The sequence below is a fragment of the Heptranchias perlo genome, chromosome 5 (genome assembly GCF_035084215.1).
Source record: "Heptranchias perlo isolate sHepPer1 chromosome 5, sHepPer1.hap1, whole genome shotgun sequence".
Classification (NCBI taxonomy): Eukaryota; Metazoa; Chordata; class Chondrichthyes; order Hexanchiformes; family Hexanchidae; genus Heptranchias; species Heptranchias perlo.
In genome coordinates, this window is record NC_090329.1 from 53,914,130 (window position 1) to 53,937,213 (window position 23,084).

The window sequence follows — 23,084 nt, forward strand, 5'->3', positions numbered from 1 at the left end:
TCCAGTGCTGGTGCATTGTCATATTTAACTTGATTCTTGCATAACCCCTTATTAATGAGGTATATTTTAACCCCCAGCAGTTTTCAGACTGGTGGGGTGGGGCAAGTGCACAGTGCACTCACAGGCCTGGGCTATTTGAACCCCCATGCCGAGGGTTGCCTGCTCTGATTGGACATATCCCTGGAGATTTCATCACATGACCACCTGCCTCCAACTGCTCCGCCCCCACACTCCCGCCCAACATGTCCATCCTCACGGTGCACCGCCCTCCCATCCCAATTGGAAAGTGGATAGACTCTTCACTACCCAGTTGGATGATTCCTGGCGATCAGTCAAACAGTCTATTTTCCCATGTCCAGTACTTTTATAACTAGTGAACAGACGTGTTCAAAGAAAATTTTTTTAAAACATTTTTTTTAATGCCCAAATGATTTTTCACCGCGGTTGCTCGCAGCAGTGTCCTGGAGATTAATCATTAATCCCTGGAGACTCTAGGGCAATCCTGGAGGGTTGGCAACCCTACTCATGCCTCGTCTGCATGCCACTAGTCAGCGGCTTGGCAGACGGCTGAGGTCAGAAGTCACCAGCCGGCACCAAAGGAAGGCTCACAAACAAGCAGGTATGTCGCAGAGAAGGGTCTTTCAAGAGGGTCTCACGAGAGGGAAGGGAGTGATTCCAGGGCTGGATAGGCCACGACTTTCCTTATGGGGGTCCTCTTTGCCCCACAGAGAGAGGTTTTGCACCTCCCGACAGCTGCCGACCTGCCTTCGCTTGGCATTTATTTATTCTTGAGGGACCTTTTTTTAGCTAACCAAATTATGAAGTAGTTTAAAAAAAAAACTTGAAATAAAAGAATCGTTTTATTGCCTTGACAATGTAATGTTTACGAAATTTCTTTCAACAAACTCATTACCGCGTCATATCCCAATCAGGAAACACAGCACTGCCCCGATTAGCATGTGATTTAAATGCAATCAGAGAATGCATTCAAAGTCAATAAATCCTACAGCTACCAGGTCTCCAGCACCATTACTTTTAAGTCGAAGTGCCAGAGACTTGAAAAGTGGCTTAAATGCAGGAAAATCGCTATCGCCATTGATTTTAATGGGGCGGAGCAATGATAATTACCTGCTTTTGTTAAGGATAACAGCGGAGCAGCATGAAAGTCCCAGGCAATTATGGAGTGGCATAATTAATGGCGCAAGTCACTTATTCCATAATTTCCCCTTACTTTTATGGCGTTCAAGGCCCCCAACAATGTAGATGCGCTGTTACAACGATGCAAATCGTCAGTACAATCTGGACCATTAATTTTGTAATTGCAGCTATTACACTGAATTAGGTACAATAACTCCTGTGCCAATTATCCACACTGTCCTGGTCAGGGAACACCATAATCTCTGATCAGGGGCTGTTCCAAGAACTAACATTATTCATGAATCCTAGAAAAGGATGATGCACTAAATTCCATGGGCATGAGCCAGAGATCTCATTGTGGTACTAACAAGGTGCTTTTTATATAATATCTGTGTCGCACTTTAGAAGTATCAAAATAGAGAAAAAAAGCTAATCATTTCTAGATGGTTGCTTCTGACCTCTAATTGACCTCAGGATCTGCCTGAGAGCAATTAGCTTCTAATTTACCGAAAAAGGTACAGCAATGTGACTTTATAGCCTTAATGGGAAAGACAGCTGCACGTTGGCAGCAGAATAATACATGATGTTTCATGGTGGTGTACTCCTATCCTTGTAAAACAGTGCATTCCCAATTTAGCGCAAGCAACACCACAAGAATTTTATAAAGACAATGGGCTCGATTTTTGGACGTCCGAGCCGGCGGGTTCGTGGCAGGGGGGCTCCGAAAATCGGAGATTCCCGGGGCGGGTCCGGAGCCCGGCTCCAACCCGGTTCCCCTATGACACGCTTAGATGCGCCGCAGCCCCAGCATGCGGGACTCCCGCCGGCAATTAAAGCCGGCGGGATCACACTTAAGGCAATTAATGTGATAGTTCAGGTCGTTAGCAGACCTGATTTGTAGGATATTTTAGGAGGGGTGGGATTTTCATCTCAACTGAGCGTGTTTCCCCTACTGGGGGAAACACTCCCAGTTCAAATGGACTTGTTGCAGCCACCAGCCTGTGGCAGCTGCAAAGGTCCATTTGACAGGTGTGGGTGGAGACCCTCACTCATTGCAGGAGGCCACTCTGTCACTTTGGACAAAGTTTGGCCTCCACCACCGTCCTCCTAACAATAAAATTCACAAACTTGGAACCTCAACCCCAGTGTCCAGACACATTTACCTACCTTGCGGACCCCCACAAACGTGCACCTTCCGGATGGGGGCCATCATAGCTGCAGTCATGACCTCCTCGGAGGACGAACAGCATCACCAGCCTCACCGGCCACGCCATCCACCTCTGACACATGGAGCTCCACAACACGGTGGAGGGCAACCGCAGAGAGAGAAGCGTCACAGAAGACACTACCCTCGCCACAGGGTCTACAGACCGAGGCTCAGCTTCCTGGACCTCTCTGAGCAGCAGTGCACACGGAGGCTCAGAGTCAGTCGACATGTAGTTGTGGACATCTGAAGCCCCCTTCATGTCGAGCTGCTCCCGGCTGGCCCGAGCACCATCTTCTTACCTGTCGCTGTCAAAGCCACCACTGCCATCAACACCTTCTCCTCCGCATCCTTCCAGGGTGCCACCGGGGACATCACCGATGTCTCTCAGTCGACTGCACAAAAGAGCCTTGCAAATACACCTACCCCCACTCTGTAGTGATACAATGGGTGGCATCAGTTGTGGGTCTTCATAGTGATCCTCAGGAAAGGGCATTATTGCACAAACCAGACAAGATTTGCAAAGACGTGGCAGTAGTGGTGACAATATATGTAATGTGAGTTGATCAGAAATCAAATATAAGTAAAAACCATGGCAAACCCTCAAACACCCTTGTGCATCCCCTTAATGCTCACGACATGTTTGCTTTATGCTTCCTACTACACATATGTGATGCATGCCCTGTGGTTGCAGCACAGGTAGTGGCAGGTTGAGTGAGGCTGACCATGAAAGAGATGCATGAGAGGGTGAGTATGAGACAGAGCCATGAGATTGTATGAGGATTGTGTTGAGTGGTATTGGTGGGATGAGTACTGGCGAGGTAAGTAAGTGCAGGTAAGATGAGGATGTGCTTTGAGTGGGTGTGAGGAGTGATGTGATAGAGTCGTGTTGGCAGTGCAGAAGGAGATGTGGGGTGGGGGCGGTGATGTGGCAAATGGAGTGTAGGGGAATGAGTAAATGTACTCACTTCGGCTGACCTACTTAGGTCATTAAAGCACCTCCTGCACTGTATGCAGGTGCGCGATATGTTGGTGGTGCAGGTGACCTCCTCTGCCACCTCGAGCCAGGCCTTCGTGGTGGCAGAGGCAGGCCGCTTCCTCCCGCCCGCCGGGGAGAAGATCTCTGTCCTCCCCCTCCTCCTCACCCCATCCAGTAGGACCTGGAGTGAGGCATCATTAAACCTGGGAGCAGCCTTCCCCCGGGGCTGCTCCATGCTGTAATTTTGGCTCCTTTCTGCAGCATCAGTCAGTGAAGGACTGTCCCTTTAAATAGGGCTCCTCCACCCGACAGCCTATGATGCGGGTGCGCAGTCCGCCCACTACGCAGCTTTCCAGCACAAAACCCGGAAGCCAAGGTAAGTGCCTTCAATTAGGCTGCAATCGCGTGCAGAGCACCCCGATTTCACTGGGCGCATTACCCACGCACCCAGTCGACCCCCCCGCTGCCAACCCGCCTCCCTCCTCATATTGAACCCAATATGTCCTGTGACTGCGGTTTCTATAACAGGCAGCCGATCCTCAGTGCCAGTTTTATGTCCTAGCAGCAAGTTGAAAATCTACCATCAGGACATGGGCACATGATGGGCTGGAACTTGCTGAAAAAATAATTCCATGTAAATGGCACGCGTTAATGTGCAAATCAGCCAGGGGATTAAGAGATACGTCAAGAATTACAAATCTCCAGAACGTGCTGGTCTATTTACGCTGCTCCACCAATAGCTTCACACAAACAGCATCTCGCACTTAGCCTCCCTGTTATTTTTTAAGAACTTGCTGGATTTGCGCATTAATTGCCCATTAAACTTGCCACAGAAAGTTAAGTGTAGTACTTAAAAGCATAAGTACCCTTTTAACGACATGATAATTGTTAATGACTGCCAATCAACCTCTCTGGAACAGAAAGTGAACAATTTAAATTGTGGAGTCTCATTCCTTAAATTTAAAAAATGTCAAAATTTTGAAGACGTCAATATTTTAAAAAAGTCAAATTTAAAATTTAAAAATTTCTTTTCTTATTTTTCCTTTCTGTCTTTTTTTTTCTCTCTCTCTCTTCATCCAATCTTTCATTCCCTCTCTTTATTTCTCTTTCCGTACCTGATTTGGCATTGAATTCACCCACTCCAAATCGCCTTCCTTCTCAGTCGTTCCTCTGTTTACTTCTCATTCCTTAAATCTCATTGGTTAAGGAGATATACTGCTGGTCCCGCCGTTCACTAAGGTTCCAGATGCCCCGTTGCCCTCATCACACTGTTATCAGCTCGCACTTCCAGCAAGTTAGGGTGCAAAAATAATTTTGAGCTGAAGGGTGCAGGAAAAAGGCTAACTAACACTGTACACCGTGCAATGCCCCACTCCAGCAAACTCCAGCCTGACGTGACCTTTTGGTGGAGTTCTGAGCAAGTACTGCATTGTTGGAGGTGGAATCTCAGCTGAGTTGTTAAACTAAGGCCCTGTCTGCTTGTTCTGGTGCTCCAATTGGATGTTCACGATCGCATGGCAATGCTCAAAGAAGTACTGAGAGAGCTCCCAGTGACTGACATTCCTTCCTCAACAAATGCCACCAAAAACAGATTAACTAGTCATTCAAGACATTGCAGTTTCTGGGATCTTGCTGTGTGCAAAATAATTGTCACTCTTAACAACGTAATTCACTGTATAAGAAGTACGTTGAGAAATTCCTGAGAGACACGATGAGGGTCTATATTGATCTTTATTTACGATAGATTGACCTTTTTCAGTGCTTACCCCAGCATCACAGTGTGTGAGCTGAAAATCAGTAAAATTATCCAGACTAGGGAAATGATTGACCAGTCAACGGTTTAAGTGTTAATCTACGTCTCAGTGATACTTGCATTCGAGCTTCCTCAGAAGGTGAGTTAGCCAGTTGTAGCCAGATTGTCTGGGACAAGAAGGAAGTATTTAATGGGGAAGAATCACTTGCTGCATTGCTTATGTATGCCTGATGGTTGCTCAAAACATTTCATGCCAATTGCTTTAGCTAAACATCAATATCACAGGATTTCCCATGGTCAGAAGAATGAAGACACTGGGGGTAATTTTAATCAATGGAAATAAAAATCGGGAGAGATATAAAACTGGCTGCCAATCCGCGATCACCCATTTTACATTATTGTACAAAGTCAAAATGACCCCACAAGGCCTGGCATCAGGGTGGTGTTAGGACCCTGCAACCCATGCAAATGATTCAGTGAAAGGACTCCCACGCCACCCCTGACTGGACAGAATCAGGTGGTGGTGGAAGAAACCTGTCGAGGTGCATTGTTGAGATAGCTGACAGGCAGTAAGTATTGGGTGTGTCGAGTAAACCCGATTCAGGTGAAAGAGGTGTCATGTTCTGTTAGTCGATCAGAGCCTGGTACGGAGATCCTGCATTTTAAGATGCTAGATGATGTATTTGGGTTTGTTTGACAATGTCCGAAAGGAACAAGAGAGGCTGAGAGTTAAGATTCCTGTGCGCTCCTCTGGGCTGAGGAGCTCGAAATGAATTGAAACATGGATTAGACGGTGAGAGTTAAAGATACTTTAGAAAAGGAAACACTGCTTAGTGATTATCAACAAGGTTAATCAAGTACAGGGATGCATTTCAAGGATATTTTATTATAGAAGGAATGCAGGTCACTTTAACCTTATAGAACTCATTGTAAGGCCATATTACAGGATTGTGTTAATTCCAATGGGGTCTGCTACCTCAGATGGATCAAGTCAGTTGGACAGGCTGGCAATGGCTGCTGGATGCTGTTATAGGAATGTTTTGTGGCACAAAGGCTTTATAGCCCCCTGCCCTGGAATTTGATGGGGCAATACCGAGGGAGCTTTATTCTGAATCTAATCCATGTTGTACCTGACCTGAATCATCTGAGATCTGATATATATGAACATAAAAGAATGGAACTAATTAAAACATGAAACAAGAGAAAGCTGTTCAGCATATCATAGTCATTCCAAAGAGTGTACAATCTATCCCATAGTGGAATCTACCCATCCCTTATATCTCTTCAAGGAAAGTCTAGAACAAATATTCATTCATTGTCAAAGGTAATCAAACAGGACACTGGAATATTTGTCCTTAACAACAACACCTCCCTCTCTGCCACCTCCAGCACCAAAGGAAGCTATTCATCCCATGCTGTACCTTGCAGGAAAGTGTTTGATGGGCGGTGTGGAAGGAGCTTTTTCTCAACATCTAACCCATACAGTATCTGATGTGGGAAGAGAGCATGCCCACAGGGTGCCTTTTTTTTAAAAAAGAGAGAAAATTTTGCTGGATCCCCAACTACTGCTTTTGAGAATTGTGTACGTTTTGTCATTGGCTTGCTCTGTTGCTGCCAATTTCAGAAAGTAATGACCACGTCTCAATGATATTGATCTGAATGGCAAAACAAACAGATCAGCATTGAAACAGATCCCATTGGTCCCAGGCCCAAACATCTTCTGCTGCTTCATCAGTGACCTTCCCTCCATCATAAGGTCAGAAATGGGGATGTTCGCTGATGATTGCACAGTGCTCAGTTCCATTCACAACCTCTCAAATAATGAAGCAGTCCAAGCCCGCATGCAGCAAGACCTGGACAACATCCAGGCTTGGGCTCATAAGTGGCAAGTAACATTCGCGCCAGACAAGTGCCAGGCAATGACCATCTCCAACAAGATAGAGTCTAACCACCTCCCCTTGACATTCAATGGCATGACTGTCGCCGAATCCCCCACCATCAACATCCTGGGGGTCACCATTGACCAGAAACTTAACTGGACCAGCCACATAAATACTGTGGCTATGAGAGCAGGTCAGAGGCTGGGTATTCTGCGGCGAGTGACTCACCTCCTGACTCCCCAAAGCCTTTCCACCATCTACAAGGCACAAGTCAGGAGTGTGATGGAATACTCTCCACTTGCTTCGATGAGTGCAGCTCCAACAACACTCAAGAAGCTCGACACCATCCAAGATAAAGCAGCCCGCTTGATTGGCACTCCATCCACCACCCTAAACATTCACTCCCTTCACCACCGACGCACAGTGGCTACAGTGTGTACCATCCACAAGATGCACTGCAGCAACTCACCAAGGCTTCTTCGACAGCACCTCCCAAACCCGCGACCTCTACCACCTAGAAGGACAAGAGCAGCAGGCATATGGGAACAACACCAGCTGCACGTTCCCCTCCAAGTCCCACACCATCCCGACTTGGAAATATATCGCCGTTCCTTCATTGTCGCTGGGTCAAAATCCTGGAACTCCCTTCCTAACAGCACTGTGGGAGAACCGTCACCACACGGACTGCAGCGGTTCAAGAAGGCGGCTCACCACCACCTTCTCGAGGGCAATTAGGGATGGGCAATAAATGCCGGCCTCGCCAGCGACACCCACATCCCATGAACGAATAAAATAAAATTACCAGGACAAAAAGCTGATGATGTACTATGAAGGTGTCTGCTAACTGTAAGTACCACTCGCCTACTCAAACTTCACTGCAGCAAAGGCAGGAAAAGCTAGTTTCTGAGTTGAAATGCAACTCCTATACCGAAATAACATTGATGTTTCAAGACAACATTGGTTTTCCTTTATAATTATTCGATGCAATCTATTTTTGTATTAGCTATCACTTATAATTTTGTCAACTATTTTTATATTACCTATTGCAAACGTGCCTTTTCACAATCGTATGAGTGCGGCTTTGACACCACATTAAGTAGGTGGAATTTACTATTATTGTCCAGTAAAATGTAGGGGCCCCAAACCGAACCTTTACACAAGGACTTCACAATGCAAACACCGCCCCTGTCCAGCACTGGGAGCTCGTCAGAGGGAGCATCGGAAAAGGCTATTGGTGTTATTGTGGGTAATTAAAGATAACTGGCTACAGTCATGGGGACAGAAATTTGTGCGGTCTTTATAAAGACTTTTTTTATTCGTTCATGGGATGTGGGCGTCGCTGGCGAGGCCAGCATTTATTGCCCATCCCTAATTGCCCTCGAGAAGGTGGTGGTGAGCCACCTTCTTGAACCGCTGCAGTCCGTGTGGTGACGGTTCTCCCACAGTGCTGTTAGGAAGGGAGTTCCAGGATTTTGACCCAGCGACGATGAAGGAACGGCGATATATTTCCAAGTCGGGATGGTGTGTGACTTGGAGGGGAACGTGCAGGTGGTGTTGTTCCCGTGTGCCTGCTGCCCTTGTCCTTCTAGGGGGTAGAGGTTGCGGGTTTGGGAGGTGCTGTTGAAGAAGCCTTGGCGAGTTGCTACAGTGCATCCTGTGGATGGTACACACTGCAGCCACAGTGCGTCGGTGGTGAAGGGAGTGAATGTTTAGGGTGTTGGATGGGGTGCCAATCAAGCGGGCTGCTTTGTCCTGGATGGTGTCGAGCTTCTTGAGAGTTGTTGGAGCTGCACTCATCCAGGCAAGTGGAGAGTATTCCATCACACTCCTGACTTGTGCCTTGTAGATGGTGGAAAGGATTTGGGGAGTCAGGAGGTGAATCACTCGCCACAGAATACCCAGCCTCTGACCTGCTCTTGTAGCCACAGTATTTATGTGGCTGGTCCAGTTAAGTTTCTGGTCAATGGTGACCCCCAGGATGTTGATGGTGGGGGATTCGGCGATGGTAATGCCGTTGAATGTCAAGGGGAGGTGGTTAGACTCTCTCTTGTTGGAGATGGTCATTGCCTGGCACTTGTCTGGCGCGAATGTTACTTGCCACTTATGAGCCCAAGCCTGGATGTTGTCCAGGTCTTGCTGCATGCAGGCTCGGACTGCTTCATTATCTGAGGGGTTGTGAATGGAACTGAACACTGTGCAGTCATCAGTGAACATCCCCATTTCTGACCTTATGATGGAGGGAAGGTCATTGATGAAGCAGCTGAAGATGGTTGGATTTAGGACACTGCCCTGAGGAACTCCTGCAGCAATGCCCTGGGGCTGAGATGATTGGCCTCCAACAACCACAACCATCTTCCTTTGTGCTAGGTATGACTCCAGCCACTGGAGAGTTTTCCTCCTGATTCCCATTGACTTCAATTTTACTAGGGCTCCTTGGTGCCACACTCGGTCAAATGCTGCCTTGATGTCAATGTTATTTGATGATGAAGGTCATTTGTTAAAAACCTTTTTAAAGGCTGTATGAAATGCGGAGAAAAAAAAATCCACTGGCAGACAAAATGGAGGTGAAATTCTATTTCAGTGGGTCACAAAAAGGGCAGTAGCGGATCGGCCATGAGTTGTACACTTTGCACGGATTTGAAAAGGTGTCCCCAGGGTTGGACTATCCTATCTTGCTAAGGTTTCAAGAAGAAAAAGGAATTTTGGGTTTTTTTTTTGTAAATGAAGCACTTTTGATTCTGCAAAAAACAGGACAGTGTGTTGACACCAGTTTATAAAATTCTTGTCAATTTCCTGTGGCATTGTTCAGGGCTGAGGTGGGATTTGTCTGTGTGACTGTGTGTCAGAATATGTATGATGTGCACAATGTCCTCTGTTTCAGCTTTCTCTATCCAATACTTTTCTTTTTCCAGCTGTTTATTTTATATTGTATCTTCCATTTTTTCCCCTCAATATCGGTTTTTGTGCGTGCTGATCTTGGTTTTTGCTGGTTTAGGTTGTATGGCCTAGAAATTTGATTGTGAAGTGTCTGTTTCTCATGAGAGAAATGGGCACTGAAGGCTCCAATTATGGGGTGCGGTGTGCACAAGCTCAGTCCACGGTAGAAATGCGTTGTGCACCATATTAGTTAGTCATCCAAGGCATACGCCTGAAGCGGGCATTAAGCCCATTGCCTATGCAAATTGAGGTCTAACATCAGTTTCAGAACGCTTTGACGCTAAGCCCATTGCCAAACTGGAGGTGGCCACCAAAAAAGTAAGTACAAAAGTTTTTACTTACCTAAATGTAGAGCCAGGAGGATCAGGAGTGCATCTCCTGGCTCCACATTAACATAAGAAATAGGAGGAGGAGTAGGCCATACGGCCCCTCGAGCTAGCTATTGGTAAAGAAATAGATAACAAAAGCAAGGAGAATAAATTAAGCTACAATCAACAAGGAAAAATGAGTTTGCCAGAGATGCAAGGAAAAAATGGTAGTATAGGAATTTGTAATACTGTGCTTGTATCTGTGTGGGTGACTTTTATGATTTTAGGGGGAATTATGACAGTTTTATTGGTTTGTTATCTTATAAATGTTATTTTTACGATTGTATATTCAGCCTAGTCAGAAATAAAAGCAATGATTGGAACCACTTTGGAAAAAAGAATTGCAGTGTAAAGGGTTTGCTTTGCTATGGGATTTACGCTGATCTGTATTTCAGTAAATCAGTAGATTGAGGTTGCTTATTTGAGCCAAGGGGAAAAGTCCATTTACAGACACATTTAAGGTGTGATGTGCTGTATGCAAAACTTTTAATCGTTAAAGAATTGCAAAAACATTTTCGTCAAAATCATTTTTGAAAGTCATAATTAGGTGATTCTCCTGAGGCTCCCTCATCTTCTACCTTCTGTCATAAATGTAATACTAATGCCCAGCCTGAAGATATTTCTGATATTGCTTTTTTAAAAGTCTGACTAGGTTAACTCTATTTCTGCTATTTTTTTTCAAGTGACAAAGTCTCGAGTTCTGCGTCACCTGCTTCAACTTTAGGATGATGAAGAATGAGCTTCAGGCTTTGAAACTTAGTTTATAGGAAGCTAGGCTTTCTACAGAGTGAGGTGTCCTATGCCACATTCTTCCTGTCACAAACCTCCTCATTGGGCACCACATCTATCTGACTGATGATGACTGATACAACTTACTATTTTTATTTGGGAAATTCAAGCCTGAGACATATCTTAAAACGCAACCATAGCTTTGTGTAGTGAGCCTAAGTGTAAACCTATAACTTTTCTGCTTGTGCTGAAGAAATGTATCTGGAACTTAAGGAGGTAAAATTGGTCATGGGCCATTGCACAAAATGAGCTGATAGTGAAACAGCAGCCTGTTTTAAACAGGCGGAGAGCAAAATGGCCTCCGGTGTGCTAGCGCCTGTTTTGCGCTACGGCCCAAGACCACTCTCAACCCTTAAGGCTTTTATCAGTCCAAAGTTACATTGAATGGATCAAAGCAAAGATTTAGCATCAAATTTGTACGTAAATCAAGTCTACATATGTCTCGGGGAAGCAGACTAATTCACTTCATTTAAACTTGATTGTTTTTTCAGTGTTGCATATCCTGAGGGTTAGGAACAATCAACATCACTGTAACTCAGCAGCTGGGCGATGCTTTGAATCGTGTGTTAAATTCAATCTGGAGAACTATTGAGTTCCCATCACCTTACTGTTGTTCTGTATAACTGAAAGTGGGAAAAGCACAATTTTTGGTTAACGAGTTTGAACAAATCAGTTAGACATTTTTGTACAGGGACTAGACAAGCAGCACCAGCGCTCACTTATAGTGGTCAGACTTTTCCTGTATAACAGGCAGTTTTCTCACTTGTCCCTGTATATTTTTCTCTCTAAATATGATTGATAATCAACTTTCAATGAATGACCAATAATAACACCCAAATCTTTTCCCTTCCCCACCTTTTCTGATGGATGTCTTCCTTTAATGAAAGGCTATAACTTTTAGTCGCTCCCTGCTGTTTCAAACACTGGGAGAAAAATTCAACTCAGGGCTGTCCGTTTTGCACCTGAAAAACGGGTGGCCAGCAGTTAAAAATCAGTTGGTCAGTTAAAAATCAGACACCTCAGGTTAGTCTGTAAATGGGCTGAGCAGCCCGGCCACCTGAAACAGGTATAAAGATGCTTAAATATGCACATCGGGCTCGTAGGACCCCAACTGCAAATTCAAGTACGAATGGGCAAAGCTTGCACAATGCATAGTCCATTCTGTTGTACCAGGTACTGAGCAGCCTAACCAGTGGTGCTTAAAGGCACTGCTGCAGGCCACTCAAAACGAGGCTGAAGAAATTCTTGATTTATCTTTTTGCGGCCCAGAAGAAACAGGTGTGCTCATCCTGGGCCCATAAAACTCCAGCTCGCTGTCAGCACTTTCCAAGCCCCCCTGACCCAGGATTGCCTGCCGTCCCCCCCACTCCACCCCAGACCCAACCTGCCAGTCAGCTCCACGTAAGAGCCAGCCAATTTCCCACCCTTTCCAATCCGCGAACTACAGCCAGGCGCCGTCTCACGCCTGCAGCTCACTGATGACATTTGAATGAGGACCAAAGCTGAATTTGGCTAGGGCCTCAGGGTGGCACACACTGGCACGTGGAGCCGTTGCTGCTCCGACTTTGCACTCGTTTTGGGCACAAGCCACATTTGTTAGCCATTGAGTCAGAAGGTTGTGGGTTCAAGCCCTACCCCAGGGACTTGAGCACATAAAATAGGCTTGGACTTCAGTGCAATACTGAAGGAGTACTGCTTTGTCGAAAGTGCCGTCTTTCAGTGAAATGCTAAAGCAAGGCCCTGACTGCCTAGAAGGGATATAATATGGAACTATTCAAAGGCGACCAGGAAGTTCTCCCAGTGTTCTGGGCAACATTTATTCCTCAATCAACACACCAAAATAGGTTCGGACAGAAATTGCACTGAGCGGTGGACGAACATTGCCCGTTGCTCGTAAGTAACTAACTCACCCACAAACGCTTCGTGGGCTTCTGGCCGCCAACTTGTTTTAATTGAGACCTGCAAGAAGTACAGTGGTCGTTCCCGGGCTTCTCTGAGCTGTGAGAGGAGGAAAGGATCTCTATGTCCCCTCTACCAATCAGCTTGTAGCAAGCCATGTTGTGAGAACCAGGAAGTGAATCTCATTCAAAAAACCGCGCAGAGTAAGAACCAGGAAGTGTCAAATAAAATTAGCCAATGTACTATAAAACCTGATAGAGAAAGCAAAATAAAGAGACGATAAGATTAAAAGACTGAGATAAAAGAGACGGATAGAAAAAGTAAAAAAAAATTTTTAAAAACAATTTTAAATGTCCAAAAACGATTAAAATCAGGAGTAATGAGACTCCACATTTTTAAAAGTTAATTTTCAGTGCCAGAGAGGTTGCTTGGCAGTCAATAATACTTACCATGCCGTTAAAAGTTAGTTTAGACCAGATATAACCCAGTGTACTTTTTTTCTGGCAAGATTAATTAGTTTCCAGCTGGACAAGAGAGCAAGTTTGGATTGATCCATTGATTCCAGCTGACGATATCTCTTTAACACGAAGCTGTCAGATCAGCAGGAAATCAGGAAGAGCAAGTTCCAGATTTCCACATTTGACTGCGCACGTGCAGTGGCTGGAATCTATTCTTCGATTTGCCCTGAAATAACGGTGAGCCCTGTTAGCCTCGTCATTATTTCTTGGGCAATTTCTGGGCCATTAACTGCTCAATCATCTTATTTGCTATTTGTGGGACATTGCTTTGCGCAAATTGGCTGCCGTGTTTCCCTACAAAATAACAGTGTCGATTAAATCATTAATTCATTGACGATGAATTGCATCCTGAGGGCATGAGAGGCACTGAAAGGGTGTTAGAAGCAGATTCAATAATAACTTTGAAAAGAGAATTGGATAAAAATTATAGTTTCATAGTATGCTATAGCACAGAAAGAGGCCATTCAGCCCATCATGCCTGTATCATACTATGAAACTATGAAACTATAATTTTTATCCAATTCTCTTATAGAATCTGCAATTCCAGTTAGTCCCACTCCCCTGCTCTTTCCCTTGTAAATTTTCCCCCTTCAAGGATTTACCCAAGTCCCTTCAAAAGTTATTATTGAATCTGTTTCCACCACCCTTTCAGACAGTGCATTCCAGATCATAACAACACGCTGCTTAAAAAAATGTTTCCTCATGTCGCCTCTGGTTCTTTTGCCGATCACTTTAAATCTGTGTCCTCTGGTTACCGACCCTTTTGTCACTGGAAACAGTTTCTCCTTATTTACTCTGTCAAAACCATTCATGATTTTGAACACCTCTATCAGATCTCCCCTTAACCTCCTCTGCTCTAAGGAGAACAACCCCAGCTTCTCCACATAATGGAAGTCCCTCATCCCTGGTACTATTCCAGTAAATCTCTTCTGCACCCTCTCTGAAGGCCTTGACATCCTTCCTAAAGTGTGGTGCCCAGAATTGAACACACTACTCCAGCTGAGGCATAACCAATGTTTTATGAAGGTTTAGCATAACTTCCTTGCATTTATACTCTATGCCTCTATTAATAAAGACCAGGATCCTATCTGCTTTTTTAAAAGCCTTCTCAACTTGTCCTGCTACCTTCAAAGATTTATGTACATACACCCCCTGGTCTCTCTGTTCTTGCACCCCCTTTAAAATTGTACCATTTAGTTTATATTGCCTCTCCTCATTCTTCCTACCAAAATGCATCACTTCACATTTCTCTGCATTAAATTTCATCTGCCATGTGCCTGCCCATTTCATCAGTCTGTCTAGGTCCTTCTGAAGTCTGTCACTATCCTCTGCATTGTTTACGACATTCATGAGTTCCGTGTCATCTCCAAACTTTGAATTTATACCCTCTACACCCAAGTCCAGATCATTACTATATATCAAAAAGAGCAGTGGTCCTAATTCCAAACCCTTTGGAACAGCACTATATACATCCCTCGAATCTGAAAAACAAGTGTACGCCACTACTCTCTGCTTTCTGCCCCTTAGCCAATTTTGTATCCAGTCTGCCACTGTCCCTTTAATCCCATGGGTTTTAATTTTGCTAACAAGTCTATTATGTGGGACTTTATAAAATGCCTTTTGAAAGTCCATATACACATCAACCGTATTACCCTCATCAACCTTTGCGTTACTTCAACAAAGAACTCAATCAAGTTAGTCAAACACGATTTTCCTTTAACAAATCCGTGTTGACTTTCATTTATCAGTTCATACTTTTCCAAGTGCCAATTAATTTTGACCCAGATTATTGCCTCTAAAAGTTTCCCCATCAATGATATTAGGCTGACTGGCCTAAAGTTGTTGCGTTTATCCCTCTCCCCTTTTATATATAGGGGTGTAACATTTGCTATCCTCCAGTCCTCTGGCACTGCCCCCATGTCGAAGGAGGATTGGAAAATTGTGGCCAGAGCCTCTGCAATTTCTTTTCTTACTTCCCTCATTACCTAGGATGTATCCCATCTGGACTGGGTGACTTTTCTACTGCCAATCTTTTATGCAGTTCTGCCACATCCAGTCGTGAATGGTGGTGGACAATTAAACAACTAACGGGAGGAGGAGGCTCTGCAAACATCCCCATCCTCAATGATGGCGGAGTCCAGTATGTGAGTGCAAAAGACAAGGCTGAAGCGTTTGCAACCATCTTCAGCCAGAAGTGCCGAGTGGATATCCATCTCGGCCTTCTCCTGATATCCCCACCATCACAGAAGCCAGTCTTCAGCCAATTCGATTCACTCCATCAAGAAATGGCTGAGTGCACTGGATACAGCCCCGACAACAACCCAGCTGTACTGCTGAAGATTTGTGCTCCAGAACTAGCTGCACCTCTAGCCAAAATGTTCCAGTACAGCTGCAACACTGGCATCAACCTGACAATGTGGAAAATTGCCCAGGTATGTCCTGTCCACAAAAAGCAGGACAAATCCAATCCGGCCAATTACCGCCCCATCAGTCTACTCTCAATCATCAGCAAAGTAATGGAAGGTGTCGTCAACAGTGCTATCAAGCGGCACTTACTTATCAATAACCTGCTCACCGATGCTTTGGGTTCTGCCAGGACTACACGGCTCCAGACCTCATTACAGCCTTGGTCCAAACATGGACAAAAGAGCTGAATTCCATAGGTGAGGTGAGAGTGACTGCCCTTGACATCAGGGCAGCATTTGACCAAGTGTGCCACCAAGGAGCCCTAGTAAAATTGAAGTCAATGGGAATCAGGGGGAAAACTCTCCAGTGGCTAGAGTCATACTTAGCACAAAGAAAGATGGTAGCGGTTGTTGGAGGCCAATCATCTCAGCCCCAGGACATTGCTGCAGGAGTTCCTCAGGGCAGTGTCCTAGGCCCAACCATCTTCAGCTGCTTCATCAATGACCTTCCCTCCAGAAGTGGGGATATTCGCTGATGATTGCACAGTGTTCAGTTCCATTCGCAACCCCTGAAATAATGAAGCAGTCCAAGCCCGCATGCAGCAAGACCTGGACATCATCCAGACTTGGGCTCATAAGTTGCAAGTAATATTCGTGCCAGATAAGTGCCAGGCAATGTCCATTTCCAACAAGATAGAGTCTAACCACCTCCCCTTGACATTCAACGGCATTACCATCGCCAAATCCCCCACCATCAACATCCTGGGGGTCACCATTGACCAGAAACTTAACTGGACCAGCCATATAAATACTGTGGCTACGAGAGCAGGTCAGAGGCTGGGTATTCTGCGGCGAGTGATTCACCTCCTGACTCCCCAAAGCCTTTCCACCATCTACAAGGCACAAGTCAGGAGTGTGATGGAATACTCTCCACTTGCCTGGATGAGTGCAGCTCCAAAAACACTCAAGAAGCTCGACACCATCCAAGATAAAGCAGCCCACTTGATTGGCACCCCATCCACCACCCTAAACATTCACTCCCTTCACCACCGGCGCACAGTGGCTGCAGTGTGTACCATCCACAGGATGCACTGCAGCAACTTGCCAAGGCTTCTTCGACAGCACCTCCCAAACCCGCGACCTCTACCCCCTAGAAGGACAAGAGCAGCAGGCACATGGGAACAACACCACCTGCACATTCCCCTCCAAGTCACACACCATCCCGACTTAGAAATATATCGCCGTTCCTTCATCGTCGCTGGGTCAAAATCCTGGAACTCCCTTCCTAACAGCACTGTGGGAGAACCTTCACCACATGGACTGCAGCGGTTCAAGAAGGCGGCTCACCACCACCTTCTCAAGGGCAATTAGGGATGGGCAATAAATGCTGGCCTCGCCAGCGACGCCCACATCCCATGAACAAATTTTTTAAAATGTACCTCCTCTTTATCTATCTTTATCCTATCCAATATCACTACTACCTCCTCCTTTACTGCTACATTGGCAGCATCCTCTTCTCTGGCGAAGTCCAATGTGAAGTATTCATTTAGTCCGTCAGCCATACCCTCTGCCTCCTCAAGAAGATCTTTTTTGTCTCTACTCAGCCCCATCCTTCCTTTGACTACTCTTTTACTATTTATATGTTTATAAAAGCCTTTTGGGTTCCCATTTATGTTAGCCACTAATCTATTCTCGTATTCGCTCTTTTCCCCTCTTATTCCCTTTTTTAGATCTCCTCTGTACTTTTTGTATTCAGCCTGGTTCTCTACTGTATTATGAACTTTACATTCATCATAAGCCTCCTTTTTCTGTTTTATTTTAATCTCTATATCTTTAGACATCAAGGGAGCTCTAGCTTTGGATGCCCTTCCTTTCCCCCTCGTGGGAATGTGTCTACTCTGCACCCGAACCATCTCTTCCTTGAAGGCCTCCCATTGTTCAATTACTGTTTTGTCTACCAATTTATGATTCCAATCCACCTTGGCAAAATCACTTTTTAGCTCACTGAAATCAGCCTTCCTCTAGTTAAGTATTTTTTACACTTGATTGTTCCTTGTCCTTTTCCATAACTATGCTAAACCTAATAATGTTATGATCACTGTTCCCCAAATACTCCCCCACTGAAATATGCTCCATTTGCCCCACTTCATTCCCCAGAACTAGATCCAGCACTACTTCCTTCTTCATTAGGCTGGAAACACACTGAAAGTTCCCTTATACACATTTCAGGAATTCCTCCCCCTCTTTGCCCTTTACACTATTACTATCCCTACTTGAAGGGGAACAATTTGTAGGGTTTTGGGAAGGGGCATGGGAATGGGATTAATTGGATCACTCTTTCAAAGTGCCAGCATTGGCATGATGGTCCAAATGGCCTCCTTCTGTTCTGTATCATTCTATGAGTGTGGATCTGATGAAGGGTCCACACTTGAAACTTAAACTTATCTATTCTCTCCATAGATGCTGCCTGACCTGCTGAGTGTTTCCAGCATGTTCACTTTTTATTTCTCCTCTGTGAATTAAAAGGTTAAATTTAGTCAATGGGAACACCAAACGTTTCAACAACATTTTTGACAAATATTTTTTGTCATCTGTACTTGTAAAATGCTGAAGCTGTAATCCTTTTGTTCAAGGCACTCGGGCATAAATTGACATTGTATTTTTGCTATTAACTTGTGAGTTTCAATTCTACCTTTCTATGTTATATTTTTGGTAGAAAAACAGCCAAAATATGACAGCTGCTACAAATATATTGCATATCCTTGTATTGCAAGAGAGAAACAGGAACATTTTCTGCAAAATTAACTTCCAATTATTCCAGCTTGAAACAAGTGTCTCTAGGCATGTGTTTACACTACAGATTTAACATCAGTACAAAGCAGCTTCAGTTTTGCACCAATGCAAAATTGTTTCATGTAAGTCAGGGGTTAAGATTAAAACTGACTCCAAAGCAGAGCAGAGTGAGACTTTCACTACCACCGAGTTTTTCTCCATTTTTAGCCAATCTGACACTGGATTCAGGATGCGTTTACACTATAACTGTAATGTCTGTGCGAAGCAAAACTGCATTACACCAATGCAATTGTAGTGTAAATGTATCCTAGGAAAGCATGCACATGCACTTTGAATCTGATATGAACGTTTGAATATGTGGATTTTTGATTCAGAATAAACATTGATTAGATGTTCGAATCTAAAGGATACGAGATGACCAGACCACACTTTGATGCTGCATAATATTTCCACCCAGGATCGAACATTGGACCTTTCACGTATGAGGTGAACATGATAACTGCTACACTACAGAAACCTCTGGTTAAGAAATGACCAGCTGCCCACTTCTGGCAGAATCGTTTTTATTTTAATTTTTACAATTCCGACCAGTCAGAACTTACATCCTGAGTTTCAAAACATTTGTGACATTTGTAGCTCAAAACAGTCTTAAACTAAGCCCTTCACATTTAGTTCTTGAAATTGCTTGGACCATTCTCCCAGCAATTGTGCCGGGATCACACCCACCAGTAACCTCTATTGCTGAATCCGCCAGAGTAAACGCGGTCAATGGGAGGTCACCTCATCTACTACATACTTGCAGCAGGCACCTTCCTGTCTGAAGAGACCAAAGAGTGCTGCCTTGGTGCCTGGGCTGGGGGCAGCGGTGTGGATACCTTGTCTTCCCCCCCACTTCCCCAAAAGAAGTTAATTGTACCCCCAGTGGCCCCAAACAAAGGCCACAGGAATCCCCAAAGTAAGGATGGGACCCGGCTAATCTGGGTCCCTTCCTAGTTTGCGGCTTTTCCTCTGTACACCAGGCAGAGTAACAGATTCACTTTCTTTCCAGAGTTTTCTTTAAACTTTACAACAAAAAGAAAAATGGTTGTAGCCAAAAAAAGAATAATTACTGTCAACTGAACATTCTATTTAATGTTATGATTCTTTTTAAATGTATTTTTTTATTATTGAGAAACCAGATTGAAAGGTCATGGCCCGTAGTGTGGGTCACCTGTAAGGCTGAAAACAGTATACGGGAAAACAAGGCGAATCAGGAAGTAGTGACACCAAGTCTGGGTTTTAAATACCTGAATGTTGAAGGAGGAAGGAAAGACTGAGGGAAGTAAGAGGTTCCAGTTTTGAGATCCTAGGAAAGACTGAACTAGAGTAGGAGATTGAGTAATTAATTATTTTCCATCTTTGATAGTTAACAACCCTGCTGTGTACACATTTTATGTTTCCAGTGTACATAATGTTACACTTATCCACAACAAAACTGTCTCCCAGAACCTCAACAATGATGCAGAAAATTCACTGATCCCACAAAAGCAATTAGGGAGCCATACCGAAAGGGAATGTGAGCAGAAAATCAGCACTGCAGTATTGTGGCCCTGTCTCTGACTCGCTGAGATCAATGAATTAATTCTCTGGATTTGTGCTTTCAATGTAAAGAATTTTCAAGATTTTTTTCTAGGCCAATCAGAATTCAAACAGAATTATTTCTGGGCTATTTTTGCATGGCAGAGTGACCCAGGTAGCCTCTGGTGGTAACTGGGATGCCTCTGCTTAGAGGAAGAGATTTAACAGCTTGCAATGGGTGCAGAGGGATCACAACCCATTGATTGAGTAAAAGTGGAAAGGGTTTAATTTAATTGATATATTAGTAGTAACTTTGCTTGTTCTCAAGATCATAGTCCATTGCACCCAGACACATTGGCAATCATCAGAAGCAACCTAAGAAATGTGTGGCCTCTCCACATTCCCTTCAGTATATCTATAGGATCCACCATTCCACAGTGCAAGTGAATCAAAGATTAGTACTTCAATCAATATTTTTAGCTGCCCTTCCCTCAAATGGTTATTTTGTATTTATCTGTGCATACACTGTCTTGTCATCTTCAGGAATGTACTGTTCAGATCTTTCCCCAGAACCATGTGACTGGGCCTGAACTCACTAGATTCAAACACATTAAAATATTATTAAAAAAGTGAAATTATTTTACTGTCACCAAAAGGTACAACTTGGGATATATATCGAAATAATTGTATATACCTACTGCAATGTCCTTGCATCTGTAAAGTATGAACAGTAATTGTATGTAGGCAAAACTTTGACTTTTGCAAAAATAATCTAAATATACAAATCCCTTTAAGTCCGATAGTATTAATAAAATCCTACCTGGACTGTTTAGTGCTGATGTCTTTAGGCGGTTGTAGCATTTGAAATAAACATACCACTTAAATTGATTGGAACTGCTTCCTAATAATCAGTTCAATTAGAGTTTGAAGTTTGCTCTTTGAAACTTTCCAATGCTACATTGCACCCACAGTGGATAATACGATTTAGTGTTAACAGCATCAGCACACTTTTATATCAAGACTGCATTTGATGAATGGCAATAAGTCAGGATAAAAAAAATACTAACAGTCTGAAATTAAGTCCTTTGTACTTTGAATCTATGTCGACATGAAACAGTATACAGATCAGCTACCCAAACTCACTTTGCTTAAAACCCATATCAATGATTGGAGGAAGAAAGCTGTAATCCTTTGCCTGACCTGCACGTAGCAGACAATGCATTTTTTAAAATAATCTTAGTGTTAACTTTTCCCTTTCTTTTTGTCTAGACCTGTGTCTCCATTGAGATAAAATACCAGGCAATGGATGGTACTGTTGGAGCCTGGAATGAAAGTGAGTTCTTAGAAAATCCAAACCAAAGAGGCGAGCATGAGGCCACCTTTCACTTTGAGACAGACAGTTTACTATCTGGCAGCGGCCAGAGTCAGGGATCAGGGGCCTCTCCGGGCAGATCCCACCAAAGTCTCCTCTTAGGAGAAAGGAAAAAGTAAGTAAGCTACTTGTCTTCATAAAAACAACAAACCTACTTCTAGAATTGTATACTATTCCAAAGAAGAGTTAATTGTTTGGGTTTCATTTTCCCTTTGAAGAATTTTCACTTTTTTGTCAGATTTTTTTTACCAAAATAATAAATAGTATATAGTATTTACAAAAAAATTGTGATAATAAGTGTTCTTTTCTCCATTTGTTTTTTTTTCTTCGCTTAGGAGTTAAAGAGAGACTTATTTAAAACATTGTTTTATTAGTGGTATGTGAATAGTTTACTGATCTTTTAGGACGATCCAAAGTCACAGTCAATCCCTACCAAATAGAATGATTTCACACGTGGTGAGGGTTTCCGATGGATGTGCAATCTCTAGTTTCCCAGAACTAGTTCTTGATGGTCACTTTTAGGGATCTGTGACACACCAGTTTACAATCCCATGTTGCTCTCAAAGAAGTTTCCTTGCAGAAGATGTACATGTTATTTATTGACTGGAACTCATTTTTATACCTTTAATTCAAGACAGAGTGAACAGATATTGGGACCGATTTTCACATAATGGTATAACTCAGTTCCATATGGTTAGGAACTGATGGAAATCTCAGCAGAATGGGTATGTGCTAATAACATTCAATTTTCCAGGAGTCAGCCCACTTTCATAGATATCCACTGCTCCAAGTGCAGATTTGGGCAGGTGAAATAAGGTAGCCTACTGGTGGAGCCAGAAAATTGTGTAAGTGAAATTTAAGGGGATGTGGACAATTAAAGGGAAGTGGCAGAACAGGATAAAAATGCTTACATCCTTTGGAAAGCGAAAAAAGGCATTTCACCTGATTCTCAGCCTTTGCCAAGGCGGAAGGGGAGAAAGAAAAGATGCGATACAGAGAAATAAAGGGAAAAGAAACCAAGGGGGTAATTTGAACTTCAGCGATGGTGTAAAACGGATGATATCTGATCGGAAGCCCGTTATACACCACATTCTATTTTCCTTTCCAGTGACTTCGAGTATGTAAACGTTTTTCATCCGAAATTGGAGCAGCAATATTTCAAAGCGACTTGAATGCAGGGTTTTAGCCTTCCCAGATGGCTCAGCTAGTTAAGGCAGTGCATCATACAGAGTAGGAATGCCCCAGGTTCAAATCTCATTCTGTGCTGAGTCAGTTGATTTCAGTCAGAAAGTGGGACTGTTACAATTGACTCAGATGCTCCAGGCTAGTGGCTGCAAAATGATCTAGGTTGTCTACTGAACTCTGTCCAGCGACCCCTGCTGGTAAGTGAGTGGACATTGGGTGAGAACAGGATCAGGTTTAGCTGAGTGTCCCATGGAATAATAGCTTACAGACACTCACTGGGCAGACTCACACATGAAGAATGGTTGTTT

At 43.9% G+C, this 23,084-nt stretch overlaps 1 protein-coding gene across 2 annotated transcripts in view; it reads left to right on the plus strand.

Moving 5' to 3' along the window:
• otofa (otoferlin a) overlaps positions 1-23,084 on the plus strand; it is a 397,912-nt gene that overhangs the window by 153,312 nt on the left and 221,516 nt on the right. The window contains exon 5 of one of the 2 annotated variants that reach the window (XM_067983769.1): positions 21,489-21,681. In XM_067983769.1, the coding sequence (XP_067839870.1) occupies positions 21,489-21,681 (193 nt within the window). Of the gene's footprint in view, positions 1-21,488; positions 21,707-23,084 lie in introns of both variants that reach the window. The other variant, XM_067983768.1, reaches the window with a different exon arrangement.